At 41.5% G+C, this 27,663-nt stretch overlaps 1 protein-coding gene across 2 annotated transcripts in view; it reads left to right on the top strand.

Annotated features, from left to right (window-relative positions):
• The window catches only part of KIF26B (kinesin family member 26B), a 500,381-nt gene that overhangs the window by 291,376 nt on the left and 181,342 nt on the right, over positions 1 to 27,663 (top strand). Inside the window, exon 1 of one of the 2 annotated variants that reach the window (XM_060305729.1) lies at positions 24,161 to 24,576. The exons of the other annotated variant lie outside the window; for it this stretch is intronic. Within the exon in view, the coding sequence (XP_060161712.1) occupies positions 24,554 to 24,576 (23 nt within the window). The 5' untranslated portion in view covers positions 24,161 to 24,553. Of the gene's footprint in view, positions 1 to 24,160; positions 24,577 to 27,663 lie in introns of those variants that run through there. 2 annotated transcript variants of the gene reach the window in all.

Raw genomic sequence — 27,663 nt, 5'->3', positions numbered from 1 at the left:
AAAGGAGAAGGTAACTGGCAGAGCTGGAACATTCACTTTGCGAATTTTGTCAGGTTTGGTGTGGAAACCCCAAATTCTCATTACACAAAACAACTACTTGGAACTGAATCAGAAAGAATATTTCTTTTTATCTTAGTCTGTCAAATGTTTTTCTCTTCCTTTTCAACTTTTAGTAATGTATTTAGTAACATATTGATATAAAAATCTATAAGTAGGGGCTTCCCTGGTGGCGCAGTGGTTGAAAGTCCGCCTGCCGATGCAGGGGACACAGGTTCGTGCCCCAGTCCGGGAGGATCCCACATGCCGCGGAGCGGCTGGGCCCGTGAGCCATGGCCGCTGAGCCTGTGCGTCCAGGGCCAGTGCTCCGCAACGGGAGAGGCCACAACAGTGAGAGGCCTGCGTACCGCAAAAAAAATTAAAAAAAAATAAAAAAATCTATAAGTTAGTTCTCCTCATTGCATGTTTATGTTTTTGCTTATGTCTTTTCTTCATTCTAATACCTTCTCCTGAACTGAAGCTCTTCGCTGAAACGGTGCTTTGTCAAGTGTAACAGTCGAAATCTACTTCCACTCCAAAGATTTCCAGCTCCATATCTTTTCTGTCTTTCCCTTTACCTCTGACCGCTCTGCCTGTTCTCCCTTATTAAGTGTTTATCATTCTGGGTTGTAATTTTGCTCATTCTGGGCAATATTCTGAATCTTACCTCACTAAAGAAGGTGCTAATGAGATACTCCACATTATGCATCTGTGCTCTCCTACAGGTGCCAGTAAGCTCAAAGCATCTGATGGAGCCACGTGACTGCATTCATCTGAAGCCCAGACACAGTGAATGAAGGCACATAACCTTGGTCATCTGTCAGATGTACCTCATAACACTGTACAGACACTGAGTAACTTCTCTAGTACAGTTTAATGATATAGATTGGTCCCTCTGCTATTCCATGTAGTTTCGGGGATGGATCCCTCTCTGAAATATTTGGCTTACAAATTGGATTGATGGAAAAGAAATTTTGTTGCACAATGAAACAGATTTTGAAGCATTGTTCAAAGGTTGGAGATTTGGAGATTGTTCTAGCAATTTGGAACTTTCTTTTCTTTTTACTGTGGGCCGTTAACTTTCTTCTCTCTCCCTCCCTCCCTCCTCTCTTTCTTTTTTTCTCCCTCCCTCCCTCCCTCCCTCCCTTCCTTACTTCCTTCCTTCCCTCCCTCCTTCATTTTTCTCCCTCTCTCTCTTTACTCCAAAGAAACTTCCAACAGAGTAGATTTCTGTGACAGGAGACCCCGAGAGTTGCTTTTCTTCTCTGGATTAAGTGGGATGACAAAAAAGCAGACACCTTGGTATTTTAAGTCTGTTTTTACAACAGAAGCCGAGAAATTAAAACAATGCTGACCAAGTATCCATCAATAGAGGAATGAATGGATAAACAAAATGTGGTAGACCCATACAATGGAATATTATTTGTCTATAAAAAGTCATGAAATTCTGACACATGCCCCAACGTGGATGAACCTTGAAGACATGATGCTAAGTGAAATAAGCCTACCACAAAAGGACAAATATTGTATGATTCCACTTATATGAGGTACCTAGAATAGGCAGGTTCATAAAGACAGAAAGTAGAACAGTGGTTGCCAGGAGTTAATGGGTACAGAGTTTCAGTTTGGGAAGATGAAAAGGTTTTGAAAGTGGATGATGGTAATGGTTGTTCAACATTCTGAATGTGCTTCATGCTACTAAAATGCACACTTAAAACGGCAAATTTTATGTTATATACATATTTTACCACAATAAAAAATTTTATTCAGAAATTGCTGCATGTGAAGGTAGCCCGAGGAGAAAACTCTGCATCTTCTTATAAACTGGTGGCCCTGTGTAGCCTTTCTCTGGGATCACAGATACTGTGGGGCAAGACTCTAAGGGGGTGATGGTGGCCCTTCCGCTTGAGTGGTATTGACATTTTTTCTATTGCTGTGATGAATAAATGAATAAAGGAAGGAGTTAAGATTCCATTCTGCTTTGCGTCTTGATCGACAGTCATTCTATCTTCTGGTTAAATGTAAGCATCTTTCTTTGCAGCAACCTCCTCCCAGCTGTTCTTCTTAAATATACTGGCATTTACTTAGACTTGACCTTTGCTAAAGGAGCTTTAAAGAAATCCATATACCCTGATTAAAAATAGAAGACTGTATGCTTTCTCAAGGGTTAATGTAGGCAAAGTGAAGAAACCTAATTTAAGTGCCTGTTTTTCCAGGCTCTTTTTGTAACACATTCCTGTTGTATCCTGTCCATCCATTTGGGCTAACACTGCTTCATTGAGCGTTTTGTAAAATCACTGAGAAACTCTAGAAAAAGATTCCTGCCTTTTTTTAAGAGGGTCATATTTGGAACAAATACGTTCCAAGGAAGGAAGAAAAGCGTCTCTCGATTTGATAAATCTTTTCCAAGAAAGAAGTTGCGGCAAAGTGTAAGATTGAGCAGACAATTCAAGGGAAAAAAAGAGAGAGAACATTACATAGAGCACTATAAAAATGGTTCTTGTTATAGAACTTTAACATACATAAAGTAATTTAATTCCTAGTATCTCATTAATGCTCACAACGACACAGCAAAGGAGTTATTATTTTGTTCTGAAGTTTCAGCTTTCATAAACGACTCGCTCAAAGTCACACAGGCCACAGGAAGAAACCAAAGTCTGGCAGGCCTGAGTTCATGTCCCAAAGTCTAGAGTCCCGGGCCTGAGGGCTGGGTTAGTTGCAGAGGGCTGGGTCCCCATCAGTTACCCTTTGTGACTCTATGTATATGCAGAATGAACCCTTCATTGTAGAAAACTGAGTTGGGGGGGGTGTTTCGAGTTCCTGGAAGTGTTTCACCAATGCAACCATATTCTGCCGCCTCTTCCTTTGTGCACTTGTAAACATGATCCCACCACGTGTTTCTGAAACGATCTTTAACATATGAATTTGAGATTTTAAATTGGACAGACTTAATAGATTGGTAGCTTATACAAATCTAAAAGAGAAGAGTGCCATGCTGGGACCCACTGTATGGTTTGTGTGGCCCAGTGCAAAAGGAGATGTGGGGCCCCTTGTTCAAAAATGATACAAAAGTTTCAAGATGGTGACAGCAGAGTATTAAACCAAGCACGGGGGGCTTCCCTGGTGGCGCAGTGGTTGAAAGTCCGCCTGCCGATGCAGGGGACGCGGGTTCGTGCCCTGGTCTGGGAAGATCCCACATGCCACGGAGCGGCTGGGCCCGTGAGCCATGGCCGCTGGGCCTGCGCGTCCGGAGCCTGTGCTCCGCAACGGGAGAGGCCACAACAGTGAGAGGCCCGCATACCGCAGGGAAAAAAAAAATGAGCAAACCCACCTGACATTTGGCCACAATTTTGGCAACAGACCCCAAGAGTAGGTACACTCCCTGAAAACACTACCAAATATACACTCCTTCTCACAGCGTAGGGTTGTATCAGAGGATGTGAGGAGACAGGGACCTGGCTGTGGCATCTGTCACAGCTCCGTCTGAGCAGTGCCACACAGCCTGGTTCCTGAAGGAACAACCTCTACAGAATGAACCACCCTTGCATCCTGGAAGAACCTGGCGCCTCCTGGTCTGTCCATTCCTGGGATTAGATCTGAACCATAGGCCATGTCACTCCTCTGCTGTGGCCCCATCCATCCCCCGTCTGGCTTTTGATGAATGGAAGGCTTGGGTCTGGGCTGTAATGGAGACTTACAGGAGAGTGAAGCATTTTAGCTTTAAGAAAATTATTATAAGTATCTCAAGGCACTGAAGTGGTGCTCCATTTGCATTTCAGACACTAAAATCAGAGGTCAGATCTATAAGAGGTTAATTTTTTGAGTGAGTCCTTAATAACAGAGGCACCAAGATGAGATTCTGTATGCCTTCTCCCGGCTTTGCAGTTGGAAGATGCAAAATATACTGATAAGATTAAAGCTCTTCTAGTGACTCTTAAGGGAGCCTCATGCTCTTTTATTTGCAAATGACCTCTACCCTCCATCTCAGAGGACTCCCTGGGCTCCAGCGCCCTGGCTTCCCTTGCACTGGATCCTGTGGATTTGTATGGACAGGAAAGCAGACTCTTATCTCCTACAAGTCGCTGTCAGACATGGAACAGCTAGTCCAGCTTCCACACTCTGGCGGCTAGACCTCTTTGCTGAGCATCTAGGTAAAGACCACTTATGAATCATTATAAATACATCCACCATAAAGAAGTCCTTCTGAATGTTAGGCCGTTTCTTGAACAGCCTTCTTGAAACAACAGCCCAGGGAGGACTGACGCATCCTTTTCAACCCTCAAGAGCAGATATGAGAACGCAGCATCATTTGCTAAACTGCAGTTGCGTGTCCCTTATGAATAAACATGGATTGGATACATGATGCAAATATAGAAAAGATATTTCTATCTCATGGAAGTAAATCTGATGGCTCATTTCATTTTAAAATTATCCAGTCTATGATCAAGTCCTGGGCTAGAAATCTAAGAGGTGTCAGGCCCCATGATGGACTGAAGTGACTTTGGGATAGCCCGCAAGTGTTATCTCAGCCTGTCATTTTCCAAGACAGTGAGATTCAGTACATTTTAACCATAGTGCTGCATCCTTCTTGAAAGATTTAATTTTAGTGTTTGCTAAGTTTGTAATTTTTTAAAGCAAAAAAAAAAAAAGATTTATTTTCCATTTCTGATTCTTCTTTGGGATGTGAGTATGTAATGTCCGGGGTTATCTAAAGGAAGAAGCAAACTTTCTGCCCAGAAGGTGTCACAGTATAATATGGTGTAACTTAGTTTAATATAGATAAGAACTCTCTGTTTCTTTAGACACTGCTAATGCTATTTATATTGTTCTAGGACTACTCATAATAGCTAACATTCACTGAATGCTTACAGTGTGCGTGCCACTTTGCTAAGAACTTTATACTAATTATCTTAATTTTTACAGAAACATTTTGAGGCAGATACTGTTAATACCCTAATTTTACAGAGGGAAGAGACAGAGGGTCAGGGAGGTTAAGTAACATGCCCAAGAACAGCTTGCTAATCAGTGATTGAGCTGTGTATAAAGTCTGTACATGTAACAATTGTACTGTTGTATATAGAACTGTCTGACTACCTGGGATAGTAAATCAGCTTGCTTGCCCACGATAATTAAATGTTGGTCTCTACCTTGAATATTGAACTTGGCAGTTCAGTGCTATCTGTGATTGATTTGTGATTATCTGCAATGGGTAGATCCAGGGAAAGGAAAGATGTGACTCGAGTTGCCATTCCTATATTAGATTATTTACAAACATGAGGGACTTCTTTGTGGACCACATGCCGTCTGGGCTTCTGTAGAACACATTTTTTAAAACTATTTATTTATATATTTTTTATTTTTGGCCGCATTGGGTCTTCGTTGCTGCACGCGGGCATTCTCTAGTTGCGGCAAGTGGGGGCTACTCTTCGATGGGGTGTGCGGTCTTCTCATTGCAGTGGCTTCTCTTGTTGCGGAGCACGGGCTCTAGGCACGCGGGCTTCAGTAGTTGTGGCTCGCGGGCTCTAGCGCGCAGGCTCAGTAGTTGTGGCGCAGGGGCTTAGTTGCTCTGCGGCATGTGGGATCTTCCCGGATCAGGGATCGAACCCGTGTCCCCTGCTCGGCAGGTGGATTCTTAACCACTATGCCACCAGGGAAGCCCCTAGAACACATTTTTATTACACAGTCTATATTTGTATTTCTAGCTTGTCAGTGGGCTACTTTCTTCATAAAGAGTAGGCAGTTTCATATTAATGTCTTATCAAAAGCAATGCCCATTTTCCATAAATTCTACTTTGGGATTTGTTTTCTTTCTCAATACTGAGTCCTTGGAAAATGGTATGTACGATGAGAAATATTTGAGTGGTTTACTGCTGTATGTGAACCTTTCTCTCAAGAATCCCAGGTGCTTGTGATTTCCCTGTTTGCGAAGTACATTGTTAACTCCAATTATAGCTGGAGAAATAAAAACAGAGCAAGTAAATGCTGTTTCAAAATATCTGTAACATTGGCAAATAGATCAGATCCTCGGAATTCTTCATTTTTACAGGAAATTCAAACACATATCCACCTCTTCAGTGATGAAGAATTTTTGCTCTTTCACTTTGCTGCTTAGATTGGCATTTGTCCCATGAGAAATCACTGAACAGATTTAATTTTGTTTATTCTTTCTTTTGAGACAGCATATTTATTCTCCACCAGAATTATCCAAAGAATGAAATGAATTTCAACCAGAGATGTAAGGACCTAAAAAATTTAGGTCAAAGCTAACATATAAGACACTTTGTCTTGCTGACATTGGTCTGTTCACGTTTTTCTTCTGAAAAGAAAATAACTATATGTTGATGTTTCAGAATTAAAAGTAAACCGCATCACTTACTGAGGTTGTTTCCTGTTACTCTGATATAAAAACTTCTATTTTTCTTCGTCTAGGGCATTCTGCTCATATCCAAGACAGCTCGATAGACACAGGTAACCTAAAAGTTCTGTGCTGGATTCAGAGTATGGTGACCTAACTTGGGCTAGATTGTACAAGCTGGCCCAGGGGAAATGTTACGCTAACCAGAGCAAGAGCCACTGGCCTCCAGGAGCTCCTTATGAAGGACAGAAAACAGGGAGCCCTAAGCAGGACAGTAGATTAATATCTAGTAAACTGAATTCTGGGTCAGGCCTTAACTCCTGAGTCATTTTGGCTAAGTTACCAAATTTCTCTTGACCTGTTTCCTTGATTATAAAATGGAAATAATAGACCAGAAAATCTCTAAGTTCCTGCCAAATTTAGGAGTTCCAGGCTCCCATGGTACTCTGTGCCGGGGACCTTCCTGGTGTCTGCTCTCACAGGAGTGCAGTGAAACAGCAATGCTGCTTCACTCTCTGCATCTTGCTGGGGGGGACATTCCCACTGAGCCCCCTGGACACAAGGGCTGAGCACTGTCAGCTCTTTCCCAGGAAGCAGTTTAAACACTTCACAGTTGTCAGAAATGCCGCTCTGGTGGCCTCTCTATGTTCTTGAGGTGTTTCACTGAAGCGGGATTCAGGTTCTCTGATGTTTCCTTTTCTTAAGATGATATTACAAGCTTTGTATGTTTTCTTCTGATGGGGAGAGGGAAGAGTTCAATTCTCTTGAATACAGTTCACCTGTCAACTTAGAAAGACTTTTCAGTAACCTTAATTCCTTCTGTGTGCAACTAGGGCTAATAAGAGAACAGGGTTAAACTGGGCCATGAAAAAGCCAAGATTATCATACTTCACGATATTTAAAAAAAAAAAACAACAAAGGTGGAAAACCAGAGCAAATGATAAGGCCATCATGGCCACTGAAGTTTTGCACTGACTTGTGAAGCCAAGGGTATTTTCTAAACTGCCTTAGGCCAATTTGGTTATCTGTAATTATCTTTGGTAGATATCTTAGCTTCCCCTAGTTCAAGGTAAGTGGGGCCATAGGTTTCCTCCCACAAAACATTTTCAGGTGGTATTATAAAGTAAATAAACCTTAAACTAAACTCTGCCATAGTTACCAACACGTGTTAGCAAGCTGGCAAAAAAGTTGTACAATCTGTTTTGTAAACTTGATGAAGAGCCACATCGTTGTCCTTTCAGGCACACACTTCTTCAGCACCTTGCATAAAAGATACACTAGAGGCAGGTGTGGTTCTTTGCTGATGGCATGATTCATCTAGTTAAAGTTGGGCAAAAAAATCCTCCTGTAAGGATCTGAACAATGGACCAATTGGATTCTAATCTATAGGCTAATTGGGCTCGCTGGATTCTTATGTACTGTTTGTGTAAGAGCAAGATTACCTACATAATATTTCTATCCAATCCACATATTTTGAGCACAACCATTTGCACCAAAGAAAACCCATTTCTAACTTGCATTATTTTAATTATCAATGTTTCTGCTGTTGACCAGTAATAAAGATAGCCAAACCAATTATAGTGACTGCCTCTGGACTGTTACCTTCCAATTAGAATCTCTCAGATAATAACTTGGACTGTCACAGGCACCGACCAATCAGAACAGATTCTTGTCTTAGCTGATGCTAAATTGAGGAAGGCCCCTACTGAGCCAGAGTTGTATCAGAGAGCTGCCAAGGCAATAGGACTTGAGTAGCTAAGATCTGAGAGAGAAGGGAACTACAGAGAGTTGAGAAGATGCTTTTCTTACTCAGGTCATCTGCTGAGAATACAGCAGACCTTTTGGCAATATTATGGGAATTTGTGTTCAGGGCTGCTAAGGTAGGCAGGACTTGAGAGGTCAAGATCCTGGAGAGAAGGAAGTTATAGAAAAGTGAGCTAGATACTCCAGTATATTTTCTTTTGAAGCATTTGACAAATATTACTGTACAGAACAAGAAACTAAGGAGCTAACTAAAAAAACACTGAAGAGTTTTCAGTATCACAATGCTGACTAAAAAATATTGGCATTCAAAGCCCACCAAGGAGAAGAGGCATGACCAGATACCCCTTTGGGATCCTTAGAGAGCTACATGTAGGAGTAGAGGTAAACCCAAAGTAGACCAAGCCATACAAAAACTCAGTAAGTCTTTGATTGGGTTATGGTGATCACCCCCATTCTGCCTACCAGAGGATAAGGTCACTGAAGGAAGAGAGTATTTTCAAGAGTCTCTAAATTTTTTCATATTTTTTTTCAATAAAGAATTACCAGGCATACCAGAAAACAGGTCCAAGAGAAAAAAATAGGCAATGGAAAAAAAAACCCACTTATAAATGACCCACTTATTGGTGTTATCATTCATAGACTTTAAAATAACTGTGATTGGTATGTTGAAGAAAATTGGTGACATGATGAATAATTTCATCAGAAAACTGGAATTTTTAAAAACCAAATTCTGGAACTTAAAAAATGAAATAATGGATATTAAGAGCTCAATAGATGTATTTAACTGCAGATTAGATGCATTACAAGAAAGAATTTGTGAAAATGGAAAACAGATCAGTAGAAAATATTCAAGTGGATGCATGATGCACAGAGAGCAAAAAGGCTGAAAATACTGAAAAGAGCATAAGAGACACATGTAACATATATTACTCTACATAGCAACATGTGACTGGAGTCCCAGAAGAGGAGAAGAAGGAATAAGGCAGGAACAGTATTTTCTGAAAATGATCAAAGACATCAAAACATGGATTCAAGAAGCCTTGTATGCCCCAACTAGGATACATACAGAGAAAACCACAACTAGTCTCAATGTAGTAAAACTGCTGAAAACAAAACCAAAGAGAAAAATTGTGAAAGCAGCCAGAAAAAAAAATTCATTAATTTCAAAGGAGCAACAATAAGACCAATAGCTCACTTCTCAGAAGAAACAATGGATGCCAGAAGACAATGGAATATCATATTAACAGTTTGAAAGACTATAACTGCCAACGTAAAATTTCATAAATCCAGCAAAAATATTCATCAAAAGTTGATGTGAAATAGACATTTTAACACAAACAAAAGTTGAGAGAATCAATCACCAGTAGCCTAACATTAAAAGAAATACTAAAAGTATTTATACATGTAGAAAGAAAATGATCCCAGAAATGCAAGAAGGACTAGAGAGTGACAGAAAAGGTGAATATGTGCTTAAGTTGAAATATATTAAAAATATAAAATGGATTGATAGCTGGATAGAGAGATGAATAGATATGTAATAAAGCAAATATAGAAAAATGTTGATTAGAGAGTCTGAATAAGGGTTATATGGGCATTCACTATACCATTTCATAATAAAATGTTGAGAAAAATATATGGACAAATATAAATGAATATTGATCACACAAAACAACAAAAATGAAGTCTCATGGAGTCTAAAATATATGTAGATTACATGTATGACCAAAATAATACAAAAAGTGGAAGAGGGCTAAATGACTTTCAAGTGTTATAAGGTCACAGCAACATCTGGAAGTACTAAAAGCTATAATTTTACTGTACTATAATAAGTCAAGGACATGCATTGTAATTTCTAGAGTAACTAGTAAAATAATACATAGAAGGGGAAATAGAATGAAAAATACTTGATTAATCTAAAAGAAAGTAAGAAAGAGGAGAAAAGAGAACATAAAAGCAGGTGGACCAATAGAAAACAATTCTAAGATGTTAAATATAAACACAAACATATCAGTAAGTGAATTAAATGGAAATTGACTAAATACTCCAACTAAAAGATAATTATAATCCTACTGCATTAAAAAAGAACAAAAGAAATCTAACTATATACTGCTTGTGAGAGACACTCCTTAAATAGAAGGACACAGAGAAGTTGAAAATAAAAGAATGAGAAAAGATACACCTTGTAAATACCAACCAAAATGAGCTGGTGTAGTTCTACTTAGATCAGAGAAAATAGATTTTAAGGGAAGAATCATCATTAAAGATAAATAGGAACATTTTATGATAATCAAAGGATGAATCCACAAGAAAGTTACAATTCTAAATTTGTATATATCTAACAACATAGCTCCAAATGTAAAAAGCAAAAATTTGACAGAATTAAGAGGATAAATAAATCAATCCATAATCATAGTGGGAGTCTTTAACACCACTCTCTAAAGAAATAATAGAACAGGCAGACAAAAAATTCAATAAGGATAAAGAAGATCTGAACAATTACTATTAATTAATTTTACCTGATTGATGTACATAGGCCATTGTACTCAATATTGACACAGTACAGGTTCTTTTTCCAAGTTACCAGAACTGACCATATGCTGGCTCATAAAACAGGTCTTGAAAAATTTCAAAGACCTAAATTTATTCAGAGTAAGTTTTCTTGACCAAAGAGGAACTAAGCTAGTAATCAATGACAAAGAAAATAGAAAAATCACCAAAGATTTGGCAAGTAAGCAATCCACCTATAAATAACCCATGGGTTGAAGAAGAAATTTCAGTGGAAATTAGATAATATTTTGAAATTCAATGATAATGAAAATTTGACACATGAAGTGCTAACCGATCATTCCTGAAGTGTGTATTTCTGATTAAGGCATTTTAAATATTAACTAACTTTCCCTATAGTGTAAATTAGTACTAACTCACATATGTATCATGCTATGTATGCTGAAGGACTGTATTTTAAAGCAAATCGCTGACAGTGACAGGAATGGAGATAATTATAGTAATGCCAGTGCTTTATGTGGAATTTCCAATTATTAAATAAAAAGCAATGCTTAGATGAAGCTAGTTTGAAAACACACTTGTTCTATCATATTATATTCATCCATCTAAAAATATACAAAAATATGAAAATAATGCACATGTAATTTCTAAAGTGATTTCTCAACATTCAGACATCATTTATTAAACATCAAATTCCCATCTTCTTCCATTTCCCTGTGTATCTCTTTTCCCACATGGAAGTCTTCCTGGCAGCCGAGGGAGGTAGAAGGGATGAAAACCTGGGATGCCATACTGTATATTCTCATATTTTCAACCCGATGGCTTTAGTGTGATCGGAGAAGCTGGAAACTGAATCAGAGACCTCAGGGGCAACCCAAGTGATGAGTCAGCCTGGATGTGAAAGTTATCACTGTTGGCTCCATGTGCTTAATTAGAAGCTAGTGGAATATTATCATCTCCTCTACCAGCAAAAATCTTCACTTGAGAAGCAAGTGGGTTAAGGAAGAACATGCTGAAAACAGAGTTTGTGAACCATAACTGAAAACTGTTTATCCACAGCAACCACCAGCAATAGCGAGGGTGGGAGAAAGTGCAGCCGTTGGCAGTCTTCTCACAGAGCCTGTGTGTAAGCAGCGGGTACTTTCTTTGAAGCTGTATCTGACGGCACTCAGTCCTGTTCGCTGGCCTTTCTTCCTGAACAGATAGTTTAAATCTGTGTGGATTGTCAGGTTTTCTTCCTCCTAATAATATAGTCATTAAGATTTGACTTTCTTTCAGCCTGAAATTTTCAGTAAGTTAATAATAGCTGCCCTCACCAGCTGCCTGTGAGGAAGGTCAGTCTTGCCCACTGCCTCGTGGCTCTGTGCTTCTGCGGGGCAGCTCTGAGAACACCAGGCAAAGAGGCAGGAGCAAGGCTGGTCTCCCCTCACTCCTCTCTCTTGCCCACCTACATTTCCTTTACTGGCTTCCATTTTTCTTTTCCTCCACACCTTCTGGGCCCTGGGGATGTGACGTCACTAAGTCCTAGGCTGGATAGAAAGATTCCTCTTTGGTCATCAATGGGAGGGAGGTGGCATTTTAGCTCCAGAAAGAAAGGAGCCAGGCTGTTGAAGGAAGTGAGTTTCACCTTTATCCTTACCCTGACTCTTGTGGAAGATACAAATCAATTAATTCACCCCATTCTTATTCAGCATCTTGCCATCCTAAGGTCCCTTCCCAACTCTTCGGAATTCCTTCTCTAATTAAGTACGGTGGTAGAAAATTCAAAGTTTTGCTTGTGTGTGTAAGGGGTGGGGGGGTGCGTATCCTTCCCTGGAGAGGGTCCTAACACTTTACAAAAATAATCTAGATTAATTCAACATCATCAGAGTATGAAGAGGTTAAATAAATTAGCCTAGATAGACTAAGTGATGTAGACAAGGCCACACAGTGAATTTAGTAGTAAAGTCAGATTAAAGATAGAGTCCCTACTTCATACTGACTTTTCCTGCCATATTCCTTGGGAACTATGAGATATGAGATTATTTTCTGATTTTATTTTTTCTGGACAGGTTAACCTGGCTAAATAGCTGGGGGCACACAACCGACTTATAAATAAATAGGTAACTGTTAGTGGTATAATTTTTGTGACCCGAAAAGTTTCTACTCACAGATTTTCTATATCTATAATTTACTTACAAATAAATCAAGGGCCCGGGAGGCAAAGATGACAGCATCGCTTCATCTGTGTTTCTTGGGAACAGCTTATTAGTACACATGGCTTTCAGATTAACCAATTGATGTCCTGGGCCTGAAGGGATAGAAAACTGTGCAGAAGCTTGTTTTGTTGGGGTTTTGCTTGTGGTGTTCAGGCTGGTAGGTCTGATGCCCGGTAAAGTGTGGAGGTGATTATGGATGCCAGGTAAACAGTGTGGAATGTGTGAAGAGGCCATTTTCCTTGGGGGAACTCTCCCTCCCTCAAGATTCTGCTGGGGCTTGGCCAGGGTGGGAGCATCACTTTCTCCCCAGCTCTTTGACCTTTCAGTGCGCACTCTGTTTCCGGCTGGGTGGCTGCGCGCCATTAAGTAGACTGTAGACAGACGACCCCCACTCTTGCTAAGAATATGGCAGTTTGGGGGACTGTGTGTCTTAAACTTCCATTCTCTAAGCCCCAGAGCAGAGCATTCAGAGGCATTCCTTCCAGTTCTGAAATTCCTTGGGATGAAGTTGTGGGTTTACCTCGCAGAACTGAAAAGGTAGAGCATTTCGCCAGGGTGCTGACCTCACACCTGTGAGCTGAACTGGCTGAGCCCTGGGAGTGACATCTGCCCCAATCTTCTGCTTTATAAAGTGATTATTTGAATTGAAGAAAGAGCATTGATCATTTGGCCCACATCCTGATTCCTAAATAAGACTCGTTTGCAATAAATGTATTGAATATCTCACATTTGAGGTCTGAGTTCTTCACACATCTAAGCTTTCTGAGTTGGGAAAAATACATTACTCTGTAAAGTACAAAACCTGTAACCCTATATGACCCAAAGCATAGGTTGAACGCTGGGTTCGTTGTAAATAACATATGAATGACACCTGGTATGATACCTGTGAACTCGGTGCCTGAGTTGCTCAGTGCCTGAAGCCAATTTGGCAGGAGCGTCTTCTTCTTTTGCCAATAACTTGTCAAAAACGGACTTGGAGTTCCTTCCAAACTCCCAGAAGAACATTCAAGACAAGGTAGCTTATGTAGCCTTCAGACTTCACAAGGGCAAGGGCTGGCTCCTGGCCCACTTGAAAAGCCACACTGAATTAGAGAAGGAATTCCAAAGAGCTGGGAAGGGACCTCAGATGGCAAGATGCTGAATAAGAATGGGATGAATTAACTGATTTGTATCTTACAACAAGAGTCAGGATGAGGATAAAGGTGGAATTCACTTCCTTCAACAGCTCAGGCTCCTTTCTTTCTGGAGCTAAAATGCCACCTCCATCCCGTGATGACCGAAGAGGAATCTTTCTATCCAGCCTAGGACTTAGTCATGTCACATCCCCAGAGCCCAGAAAGGAAGGCAGGCGATGCCAGGTCGCTTACAGGTATTCTTAGAGGAAGAATGAACTACTTAGCCCAATGGAGACAAGGTGCTGAGGAGGGATTGGGCACTGCCTAATAATTAAAATAGAGACCAAGCCCATGTGATGTGCGTGCCAAGCACTTTTAGATGTTTTATCTTAGACATCCTGGCAATCCTTGAGGTCAGAACCATTATCCCCATTTCACAGATAAAACAGTAGCTTAGAGAACTTAAATAATTTACACAAGGCAGTCTAGTGTAGTGTGATGGAGGGGACTCTGAAACCACATCGAGTGGGTCCAATTCTTGGCCTTGCCACTTAGCTGTGTGATCTGGAGAAAAGCTTTTAACTTATTTATGTTTCCATTTCCCCATCTGTGGAAGACAGATAATAATGTTATGTACTACACAGAGTTGTGATGAAGGTTAAATAAGCCCTTAGACTGGGCTGGCACGTGGCAAGTACTGTTCAGCATCTGTTGTGGTGGTTGCTTGTTTGTAGCTGTGCTGAGAGATTTGAAGCTAGATTAATTTGATGCTAGGGTTCTTTGTCGCCTGTTGTTTTATGATTTTATAAACTCAAGTGGAAGAAATTTCTTCTTTCTCTGGCATCTGAAAAGAGATGATAATCCTGCTTTAGCATGCAAAGGTATCATGGAGATTCATATTTACCTACAGAGCACTTTTTAAAGGGAAGATAATTACCATACTGAGCTAGGAGTTAGATTTCACATCAGAATTAGACTTCGTGACCTGAAGTATCAACGACTGCCTTTTTTTCTAAGACTAGCCGTATATTTAGAGGCATATAGAAGTCCGAAATAATCCTGTTCCTTTACCAACACACAGACAGAGGATTGTCAAGCCCTTTGCTAAATTTGGCGCTGCTACACTTCTGTCTTTAGAACCAGCAATTGCTTCGTCGTGCACACATTGTGTTTCCCTGATATTTTGGTAGCTCTTGCACTGCTGCGCATTCATAGGATGCCAGGTGTACATCGATACAGTTCTCTGAGCATTTAGCCATCGAGGATCCAGCTAAGGTAGCATGCACTTCAGAAAAGACGAACTCCAGACCCAGGACAGATAACCACGGTTTGCTTTTCTGATAAGAAAATCACTGTATCTCTTGTTTTATAACTACTTGATACGAAAGGTCATTGTAGCGTGATTTCTTCCAACAAGAGATTTTAAATTTAGTGAAAAACTAGATAAAACATATATACTTTCTTACATCTTTTTGAGAACAGCGTCGAATAAGGGGCTGTTATGTTTAAAAAAAAGCAGTAGGGAGGGTGGGAGGGAGGGAGACGCAAGAGGGAAGACATATGGGAACATATGTTTATGTATGACTGATTCACTTTGTTATAAAGCAGAAACTAACACACCATTGTAAAGCAATTATACCCCAATAAAGATGTTTAAAAAAAAAAAAAGCAGGAACAATTATCCTGGAAAACCAGGACTCGTTTATGTTGGACGGCAGGCTCCGTAAGATCAAAATTAGGTTTGTCTTGTTCCAGGGGTTTTATACATATTTGTTTGATTGAATGAATGAGTGAATGTATGAAAATAATAGTTACGATCGTAGACATTATCTGAGTATGAGGAGAATGCCCTCTGGATAAGGAAAGAGAAGTAAAATGTCTGGGGAACTAAAGAACACAGGGCATCAGCAGGTACCAAATCCTTCCTTGTCAGGAGCGGTGTCTCCCTGAAAACCTATCTGTATTCATTGGAAAAGAACTTCGTGCTGAGCTCTTTTTTAAACTACACATGCATTGTCCTAATTTATCTTTTAAAAATTACATCTAGATTTTCATGTATCATTTTTTCTCATGCGTATCTCTGATTAACACACAGCTTTCATGTCTATTTGGTTGTGTATGATATGAAGTAAACTTCTGATTTTTATAAGGTACCATGATTTTCATGCTCTCTTTGGGTGGTGCCAACCACCCTGTGTATATACCACACGTCGAGTGAGTTTTTAAGACACTGGCTTTTCCCAAATTCGCCATTTACATTCTTGAAAGCGCTTCCTTTTTCCCACACAGATATAACTAAATATTAGAAGTATTTGACCTTTCATTTTAAGACATGTTTGATGTTCTGACTCTTTTCAACAAAGGTCTCTGTTCTCAAATCCGTTCTATGTAGAGAAATCCTCAGTTCTTTTGAGAGGGATAAAAATCCTCTCTGAAGTCCACCAGACCAAAGATCAAGGCATCAGAGCCCCACTTATCTGCAGAGTGATTACTGTCTGTTAAAGAAGGCTCCATGGTGATGGGGATGCTTCAGCCCTTGGATAGACCGGTGGGTCTGGAGCGAGAACTTGGGAGTTTTACTCTTGGCTTTGCCACGGGGTGGCTGTCTTGCCTTGTGAAGGTTTGAACATCAGGCTCTTCTCCTGTAAGGCTCTCGTAGTTCTCCAAGGCCCATTCAGCTGTACTGTGGAATTTGATGTCACATGGCTCCACTGGGGCCCACCCCAGGCATTAGCCAGAGGCATTTCCTAAGATGTTCCGGAGATGATTGCCAATGGCCATCTCCCAACTGCCAGGTGCAGCCAATGCGAGGACTTCCCAGGGAAAAGAACCTGGTCCTGCTTTGGTCATTTTCTTCTACCGCTGGAGACTACTTCATGAAACACCAATTTCCAAGCTTTCAGAGCTGTCCTGTCCCCTCCACACACTCTTTGAGCAGGGTTGGTGAGGACAGGCCAGGAAGGCAGTGCTTCAGATGTGGGGAGAGTGGAGGCCCTGGGCTTAGATCTGTCTGGGAGCTTCCACCAACCGTCACTCCCTCCGCTCCACTGGGCATAGATGGCCCCATGCTAGGGCTTCCTCTCCAACCCCTCCACTTGCCTCCCTGTGCACTTTGCTCTCCCCTCTTTTCTCTCTGCTCTTTCCCTCCTTCCTCTCCTCAGTTAAGATTATACCTGTAACCCAATTTCATTCTTTTTTATGGCTGAGTAATATTCCATTGTGTATATGTACCACAACTTCTTTATCCATTCCTCTTTTGATGGACATTTAGGTTGCTTTCATGTCCTGGCTATTGTAACTAGTGCTGCAATGAACATTGGGTCACTTGTGGAAACATGGATGGACCTAGAGACTGTCGTACAGAGTGAGGTCAGTCAGAAAGAGAAAAACAAATACCGTATGTTAACACATACATGTGGAATCTAGAAAAATGGTATAGATGATCTTATCTGCAAAGCAGAAATAGAGACATAGATGTAGATATCAAACGTATGGATACCAACGGGGAGGGGGTGTGGGACGAACTGGGAGATTGGGATTGACATATACACTACTGATACTGTGTATAAAATAGATAACTAATGAGAACCTACTGTATAGCACAGGAACTCTACTCAGTGCTCTGTGGTGACCTAAATGGGAAGGAAATCCAAAAAAGAGGATGCTGATTCACTTTGCTGTACAGTAAAAACTAACAAAACATTGTAAAGCAACTATACTCCAATAAAAATTAATTTAAAAAAACTCCAAATGGATTAAAGACCTAAATGTAAGGCCAGACACTATAAAACTCTTAGAGGAAAACATAGGCACAACACTCTATGACATAAATCACAGCAAGATCCTTTTTGATCCACCTCCTAGAGAAATGGAAATAAAAACAAAAATAAACAAATGGGACCTAATGAAACTTAAAAGCTTTTGCATAGCAAAGGAAGCCATAAATAAGACAAAAAGACAACCCTCAGAATGGGAGAAAATATTTGCAAATGAAGCAACGGACAAAGGATTAATTTCCAAAATATACAAGCAGCTCATGCAGCTCAATTTCAAAAAAACAAACAACCTAAACCCAAAATGGGCAGAAGACCTAAATTTCTCCAAAGAAGACATACAGATTGCCAACAAACAAATGAAAGGATGCTCAGCATCTCTGATCATTAGAGAAATGTACATCAAAACCACAATGAGGTATCATCTCACACCAGTCAGAATGGCCATCATCAAAAAATCTACAAACAATAGATGCTGGAGAGGGTGTGGAGAAAAGGGAACCCTCTTGCACTGTTGGTGGGAATGCAAATTGATACAGCCACTATGGAGAACAGTATGGAGGTTCCTTAAAAAACTAAAAATAGAACTACCATATGACCCAGCAATCCTACTACTGGGCATATACCCTGAGAAAACCATAATTCAAAAAGAGTCATGTACCACAATGCTCATTGCAGCTCTATTCACAGTAGCCAGGACATGGAAGCAACCTAAGTGTCCATCGACTGATGAATGGATAAAGAAGATGTGGCACATATATACAATGGAATATTACTCATAAAAAGAAACGAAATTGAGTTATTTGTAGTGAGGTGGATAGACCTAGAGACTGTCATACAGAGTGAAGTAAGTCAGAAAGAGAAAAACAAATACCGTATGCTAACGCATATATATGGGATCTAAAAAAAAAATGGTACTGATGAACCCAGTGGCAGTGGAATAAAAACGTAGAGAATGGACTTGAGGACACGGGGAGGGGGAAGGGTAAGCTGGGGTGAAGTGGGAGTAGCATGGACATATATACACTACCAAATGTAAAACCGATAGCTAGTGGGAAGCAGCCGCATAGCACAGGGAGATCAGCTCGGTGCTTTGTGACCACCTAGAGGGGTGGGATAGGGAGGGTGGGAGGGAGACGCAAGAGGGAGGGGATTTGGGGATATATGTATACGTATAGCTGATTCACTTTGTTATAAAGCAGAAACTAACACATCACTGTAAAGCAATTATACCCCAATAAAGATGTTTAAAAAAAAAGTTGTATGCATATCAACACTAGATAATCATTGTTGAACACACTTATCTGTATAAAATTATATTGTATCTTTACTATTTTAGAATATATTAAAGAGTTGTTTCGTTGTCTATTGAACTTCTAATCAGTAAATAATCCAAAACTGCCAAAAAAAAAAAAAACAACCTTAACATAATAAATAAATAAATAAAATTATACCTGTGGCCTGGGCTGTCCCCATCTCACGATGAGGAAGCTTGGAAAACACAGAGTACAAAAGACTACAGGAGGCTACAAAAGATATTGCAAACTTTAAATATCTTAGATGAACCAGTCCTTAACTTCCTACTGGAAGATGAACTGCAGAACGATTTAACCTTAGAAAATTAAGCAATAACTCATAGTATTGTTTATAATAAAAAAAAGAAAAGGAAAAAGCTATACCAGCTCCTACATGCCTGACTGCTCGAAATAGTGAGAGAGTTTTCTCATTAACAGACTCGGGATCCACACTGGTGGACAACTGAAGTTTTGAAGATGGAGAGGATTGTATACAAGGCACTGTGTACCACTCTCATTACATATTATAATGTTTCTTCATTCCTATGTCAACATGTCTTTTCCACATAACGTGGATCTTGAAAATAATGGCCAAATACAAACATTTGGAAAATGTGTAGATATGTTGGCACAGCACATCAAGAAACATAAATTACTTTTTAACCATCTCTGCGTTGCATCTCCAGAATATAGATGCTTTGTTTCAATATGAGTGTCTTTGAATTATTAAGGATTTTCATATGTTTAGTATTTCCCACATGGAAATTCACAGGTAATTTAGATATGATTCTCTTTTTAGTTTTTTTTCATTGTTTATAATGATTTGATAACCATTAAACCTTCTTCCTTGCATGTGAATACATACAGTTTTGTATAAAATGTGTCGCTAGAGTTTTAGCAGCTTGGATTTCCTTTCTTTTCAATCATTTTCATTGGAATAGTATCTTCTTATAAGAGGGAATAAGGAAACCACTCTCTCCAGGGCCTACTGCAGAGACAGTGCGGCCTAATTTCTTGTGTCCCCCAATCTATGCTTAGTCACATACCCAACACACTGTGTTTGGGGCTCAGAATCACACTTAACTGAATGCTCTTTCCTTTACTTTGCTGTCTTAAATCCTTCTGATTTTCCAAATTTTTCCAAATTTTCCAAATCCTCTGGGAAACTCTTCTTAATTCCTGAATTCCTTAATTCCTGATGGAATTCCTTAATTCCATCATCATTTGTATAGTTCCCTATCTGTCCAATAAACCGGAATTTAGCCTTAAAGTCTTCTGTCTCTTAATCTATATCTTGGCTGTATATGTGAGTTGATTTGTTTCTCCAAATCAGTGGATGGCCTTAGGTACCATGTTGTTATTCTACTTTTTGGTGTCCTCTGAGGACGGTAGGAGCATCATAGAATGTTACAGATGGGAGCTGTCTATGGGATCAGATGAACCAATGCTTTTAAAAAACACAATGTGTAACTGTAAAGCTCCAATTTCAAATGAAATCCTCAACGTATAAAACAGATAAAAGCAGAGCTACTCTGGTTGAAGGAGGCTCTGACTTTCCTCGTACTGCCCAGGTGGCGCCGGGGCTCCACAGCCTCTGATTTCCTCTAGTTGAGGGAACTGAGACCTGGAGATCAAATCAGTTGCCCAGCACTTTGGTGGAAGAATGAGCCGTCATTGCTTTGAAGCTTTGACATCACTAGAGGAGATGTGTGTGGAGACCGCTGGTAGTAAAGCCCAAACAGAGCACAAGGACACCACTGCTTCACCCTGTGGCCTTGCAGGTTGGGTTCTCTGGAGGCCAACACGGAGCTGGACTTGGCCATGAAGGGTGTTTACTAGAGATTAAGCCTGTAGAAATGAGGAGGAGGATGCAGGATTATATAGAGGAAAATGTCAAACTGCCAAACAGGCCCAACAGAGCCTCCGTCAACCCCACAGGGAAGCTCTGGAGCATAAATGACCATCTTGGTGACCTGTATTGGACTTAATGGCTGGACCCTTGAACCCCCATCAACCATTGAATGTGGGTCACCCTGGGAAGGCCATACTCTTGGGTAAAGTGGCTTTCTGCAGCTGAGGCAAATCCTAAAAGAGCTGACAGCTGGAGGCTGACTGCCCACAGCTGGGGCAAGAAGACCTCCCTTGAAGAAAGATCTAGAAAGCACACCTCCACATCCAGTACCCATGGCCATTAGTGTTCTGGTGAACACAAGAGATAGTGGAGAGGCAGGTGGTGGCAGCAGCTTTCCCAGCTGTCTGCCAGGCCACTTCAGACTTCTCATTAGAGTCCCAACTCCATAGTACTGAGTGTGATGCTTGCTGAATAAACGTTTTGACAAATAGGCCAGTCCTTAAGATAGCTTCTCCTTTGTGTTTTAAGATGGAAGCCTTTTAAGATGGAATTCATTTCCATCTCTGTTTGACCAAGTTTCACATTCGGGGCTTCCCTGGTGGCGCAGTGGTTGAGAGTCCGCCTGCCGATGCAGGGGACATGGGTTCGTGCCCTGGTCCGGGAAGATCCCACGTGCCGCGGAGCAGCTGGGCCCGTGAGCCATGGCCGCTGAGCCTGCGCGTCCGGAGCCTGTGCTCCGCAACGGGAGAGGCCACAGCAGTGAGAGGCCCGTGTACCGCAAAAAAAAAAAAAAAAAAAAAAAAATGACCACATTCACCTGTTGGGGCTTAATTTGGTACAGTGGGAAATGCAGCAGATTATGTGTGGAAAGATCTGGATTCTAGATCTCATTTTGGAAGTTATTAGCTGTGTCCTGAGAGCAAGCCATTTATCCTTTCTGAGCTATGATTCCTCGTTGTAGATGGGGTCTTGATACCAAACGAAACACTTTAAAAAGTATTCAACAGTATTTAAAAAGCCCCTTAGATAGTGATGTACCTCAGAGTTGTTGTGGGCCCTTTTCCTTTGGTGCTCCATCCATCCATCCATCCACCCAACCATGTATTCAGCCATCCATTCATTCATTCATTCATTCAATTATTAGTGTCATTCCTAACTTTCAACTTACAATTCCTCCAAACTTTTTAAGCCAAGTAAATGGGAGATTCTGTTCTCTGCTAATTTAAGTGGCCCTTCTCCAGGAGATTTAGTGCAAGCTTTGTTCCCACTTCTTGCATCCCATCTCTGTAAGGACACTTCTTTGCCACCGTTGATTGCAAATGTGACAACTTTCTGAGCCCCAAACACATCAGTTTATCAAAAACCAACTCCGCTATATAGTACATCCCACTGGGTTCACCTCACTCTGGTGCTTTCTTTGCTTTTTTTGTCTTGTTAACCTCCTGTTTAGGTTAGCGCTTGGCAATTTTTTCTCTTCATTATTCATTAAGACCTGACTTTCTGACTAAATCCCAGATGTTATGACTTATTTAAAATTTTTTCTTTATTGTTAAGTGTATCATGCCTACAAAATAATATGTGAAACGTATTAAAGACCAACAGAGCAAACATCTATGTAACAACCACCCAGGTTAAGAAATACTCTTATGATATATTTAGCCACTTAATTAATGCACATTTATTGGGTACCTACTTTGTATCCAAAATTTGGGGATGTATAACAATGATTGAGAGATCATCCGTCTCCATAAAACAGCTCACCACCATCTACTAGGGAAGAGAGAGGCTGATAAATAATTGCAATGTATAAAGGTACTCGCAATAAGAAATACAAACAAAATGTGATTGGGACCATTACCTACACCTGAGAGAGATAGAAAGGCTTCTAAGAGGATGTGGCTTTGGACCAGGCTTGTCTGGGGATGAAGAGAATTCTAGGCAAAGGCAACAGCAGTGTAGTCTCAGAGCTGTGAAAAGCATGGCACATTTGGAAGGTGGCAAGTCAGTCCTTCTCATAAGTCTCATTTTGTTTCTGTGACACTGCTGTCTCCTGGTTCCCCTCTTACCACTCCAGCCACGCATTTTCAGTTTGTGTTGTCACCCACCCGCCATCAGTGTTGGTGTTCTCACAGGTGTCCCATTTGGAGTTCTTCTCTTTTCATTCACTCATTTACTCAGTCCACACTGATGAAGAAACGGGTCTTCAGAAAGTCCAGCCTGCGCCAGAATCATAAGGTGCAGATTCTGGTCCCCAGCCGCTCAATCGGACTCTTTGGGGTAGGTCCCAGGATCTGCAGTTTAATGCTGTCACCAGCTATTTCTAATGCAGATGATCGGGACACTTGGAGAAACACGGTGAAGGGATTCCTTGTATGGAGAGAGGAGTGTTGTAGAGAACATTCAGGAATTGGTCAGAGATGGTCTTGTGCTGTCTACCTTCAGGTTTGTTTTCCAGCCAGCCAGCCTCTTCCTCGCGTTAACCTGCCTGCTTCAGATCCTCTCTTCCTGTTCCTTCTTCCTCCTCATATGCCTCCACCTGTTCCTGGCCATCTGCAGAGCCCCGTGTGTGTGTCACAGCCCTGCTCCAGGCCACTGCCTCCCTCGGGCACAGTCTGTGTCTGGGCTCTGTCTGCGGAGTGCCCCAAACAAAGGAGCACGGCACACAGAGTTGACAGTCACACTGAAAGCTTCTGCCTAGCCTCCTACCCTCTTCCTTCTGGGGGCTTCTGTCCTGAGGCAAGAAAAAAGAAACAGGAACCCCCCCTAAAAACCTGGGGAAGGCGGGATCAGGGATGGCATCAGAGGCAAAGGGCGCTGTTGGTCTGATTTTCACTTCCATCGCTGAGAGCATTTGAATAGTTTTAAGACATGCAAACTGTGAGAGTAGACATTTTCACTGAAATATATGAATGTAGATGTTAGCCTCGTGGGGATGTACGCCTGCATCTGTTTGTCTACAAGTGCTTACTTGCAGAGTCACACACATATCCAGAACCTTGGTTCTCTTGGCTTTGTCTGCACCAAATGTGTATATGGATGTATAATGAAAGATTTTAAACACTTGATTTTGATAGTCTGTTTTGCAGCTGCTGTGCTCAGAAAATTCATTCCTCAGCTACTGTGTGTTAATGAGAGTTCTAGCAAGTGTTTCTCTGCTGCTTTCTTTTCGTAAAGCTCCTCTCTTTCCTCTCTCTCTCTCTCCCCCCTCCCTCCCTGCCTGCCTCTGCTCTTCCCTCCCTCTCTCTCTGAGATAGCAGACAAGAGAGAAACTGGAGCAGCTTCCCCTGAGAAGCGTGCTTGTGTGTGCAGATTGGCAGGATCCCGTGAGTTCCTCTTCCATCAATGCAGCGTTCTTGGAGGGAAATGCAATGTTGGAGCAGGGGCTGAGCTGGACCAGGAAGGTGGCTGGAAGCTCAGGGAGGCTGGGATCCTGGTTTAGCCAAAGGCTGGAATCACAGGAATGTTTCACCAGGGTCTGCTCTGAGAATTCCCAGACCCCCATGGATTTTAGAATTTCCCAGCCTTTTCTCCTTCACCTTCGCACTCTCTTACTTCCTCCTGAGATGGCCCCAGATCTGCAAGAGACATTTGAGAGAAGCTATTTATTAACAGATGTGAAGAAATGGATTCTGCACTTGATTATTTAGCCATGAATTATCAATGATGATGGATTGGAAAGCGGTGTAAGTAACAGTTATATATGTACCTGTAGTTAGATGGTCTGTTTTAGTTGCTTCTTTTTTTTTTTTTCTTTTCGTTTTAACTTTTCTGGTGAATTTCCTTTTGACAAAAGTGAAAAGAAAATGTATAAAGTGTAGAGAAGTTAGGAGGGTCCAGATTATATGAGCTTTCTCCTTTTTCAGTTGACTTGCAGAATACATCAGCTGTATCAAATGAGACACGCAAACTACCTACAGAGAATCTGCAAACATCCCCTGCAGGATGGGGCTAAAACAAGAAATAAATGAACCGGGGATCTGAACTGACAATCATTGCTATAATCAGACTTATTCAGAGGTGCTAAGAAATTTGACATTGGCTCATTTTAGAATCAAAGACAGAACTGACATGTGCTCTCTTCACAAGATCTTAAAAATGAAGTTAGCCTGTGGCTTTCGGAACAGGTTGTTTCTGGCTACATAAATATGAGATGGATTTTTTTCCCCTAATGTTGTTCAATGTTAACTATATTTACGTTCCACTTCAGCTTTTCTTGAGACAGAACACCTCCCATTCTAGAACGTAATGTCTGGTCACCCTAGGGCGGTATGACACTGGCATTTTGAAAGCTAGTCATTGCCAGTCAGAGGATTTTCCATCTTTCTGTGCTAGGGCTTGATTTAAGCACTTAATTTCTAGTATTTGGTGGGCAGGGGGAGAAACAACAAGTAACTTGAAGACCCAAATCAGTTCATTTCACAGGAGGAAGGACTAGCTATCTAAAAGATTAGAAATTGGAATTAAAGGATATGATTTGCCTTTTTTTCGAAATTTGAAATGAGGTTAATTTTGTATTGAAAGAGTAACAAACTTTGTTGATTTAAGGAAAAAAACACTTCAAAGGAAACTTTTAATACCATAAATCACTTAGGTAAGAACATCAAAACAGATGGCTGATATGTTTTTATGACTCGTTGCAACTTTCTGTTTTAGAGTCCATACAGCAGTGTTATTACAAATATGTCTGGCTTAAAACTTGCTTAAGTTATTTGGAAGTGGGATTTCTAACACGGACACTGTAATGAGCTTTTCTGAGTCATGTTTGCCTTTCTTCCTCATCACATCCATACCCCAGGCAGGGCTGTTGCCCTTCCCACCCACTCATCCCCCTGCCTGTCTCCCAGCCCCCATCCTTCCCTCTGAGTCTTGGAACATCATGAAAGACCCTTCTAAAGATTCCCATTAGCACTCCCTGCCCAGCTCTGGACAGAGGGTGTACTGTAATGCAACACACAGGGCTGCCAAATTCGGAATTGAATGAGCTCAGTTGATTCCTGAATATTAAATCAGTTCTGTGAGCCATTGAATGAGATCATATCTTACAAAGCTGACCCAAAGTGTTCCTAACTTTATTGATGGGCATTTAACATTCTTCAAGGGCTGCAGCGCTGGGCACCTGAGGGGACCAGCCTAAAGCCAAACAAAATCCCCAAACTCTCTCGGATTCCTGCTGGTCAGATATACCTAGAGCCACGCCTTTTAAAATATGTCCTTTGTTATCAAGGGAAATCTGAGACAGAAAACACATGTTGGCAGTGTCACGTGAGTGCCGCTGCACATGAAGTGGCTGTATCACAAGGGGAAACGCTTTCGATCTTGTGCCGTTTTGTTTTGGTTTCTTGTTTAGATGGATTCTGTCAGACTCGAGCATCTGGAAGAGATTTGGAGGGGACTGAAAAACCTAAAGCAAAACATGCAGGGAAAAGGGAAATAATTTGAAAGCAAAGTCAGCCTAGAAATGGACTCATTCTCTTACCCAAATTCCATTTCCCATCCTTGGTTTTGGTTTCCTGTTAAAGCAGACACCGATCATAGCCTTCCTGAGTTCAGGGGGATAGAAATTCCTTCCTACTGCTTTTAGATTTTGAGCAAAGGAGGACGATCTCTCCAGAAACAGAAAAGAAAAGCCAATGAGAAACAATCTTTTACGTGTCTGCTCACTTAGAGGCAGCAGCTACCCTCGCTTTCCCCATCCCCCTCCCGCCCAGCCCAGGCTCTCTGTGCCTCAGAAATGTCCCCTGGAACCTCAAGTGTGTCCTATTAAGACAAAAGGATCAACTGCCAAGGGCAGGGTTTTCGTGGAGGGTGAGAGTGCTTTTTAGTGGTGAGTGAGCAAGGGCGGGGGCGGGGGGGGGCCAGTAACGCTCACACCTGCAAACAGTCTTTGAGAGAGGCAGCTGATTGGCATCAGTAGAACTACTGAGCGGTTAAAAAAATACTGGAAGTCAAGGTGAGAGAAAGAGGAGAAAGAAAGGGAAGGAGGGGGGCTGTCTCTGAGGAGTTTCAGGCAAAGTTCTGTTGAGTCCCCAAAAGGTCTAAATAATGCCCGACTTCAGTTAAGGTAGTCTGGAACTGATCACTACCTTGCAGATGGAACGGAACCTTCATCGTGGCCCAAGGTTCTGCTGAAAAGCTTTGCTGGAGATGCGCTGCCTGTTCTCTCGCTCTGCTCGGCGGCCCCTTCTCTGACTGTGTGCAGCTCTGGATCTCCATCTTCCCCGGTGACTGCTTCTGCTCTGTGAGTGGGAGCTTAAGGAAGGTTCTAAAACCAAGGATGGTCCTCAGATCTGTCACTGAGGAAAAGAGCTTCCATTAGGGTCCTCTTCACTCTTCTTAGCAGACAGCTCGCCTGGGTCTAGTTTGTGCCTTTGGTCTGCACGGATGGGCCTTATTAGCTTTACACCTGTCACAATTCTTCTCGCCTGTGAGCTCACTCCTCCCGGGTCTCGCCTGTACTGCAGGGAGTGCCTCACGTTCCTGGGGCATTTCGCTGCAGAGCCGTGGCCTGTTGACACATCGTGTCCATTCTTAACCTCCTTTGCCCACCCGCTCTCTTGGAGAGACTGCAGGGGAGAAATGTGTCTGCAGTAAATGTGGAGAAGGAATCTGCCGGGTGAAAAATGTCTCTGCAAGCTTTCCTAAGGAGGAAGGGCTTGCCTTCTGTCACTGCCTTCCTCTAGGAGTCCAAGAAGAGCTGCTGTTGGATTACAGCTAAATTCAGCAGGACCCACAGTTACTCTGCACAGTTGAGCTATTGGCCAGTAAATCAC

This window comes from Globicephala melas, chromosome 1 (assembly GCF_963455315.2).
Source record: "Globicephala melas chromosome 1, mGloMel1.2, whole genome shotgun sequence".
NCBI classification, from domain to species: Eukaryota; Metazoa; Chordata; class Mammalia; order Artiodactyla; family Delphinidae; genus Globicephala; species Globicephala melas.
This window is presented reverse-complemented; position numbering and strand designations above follow the sequence as displayed.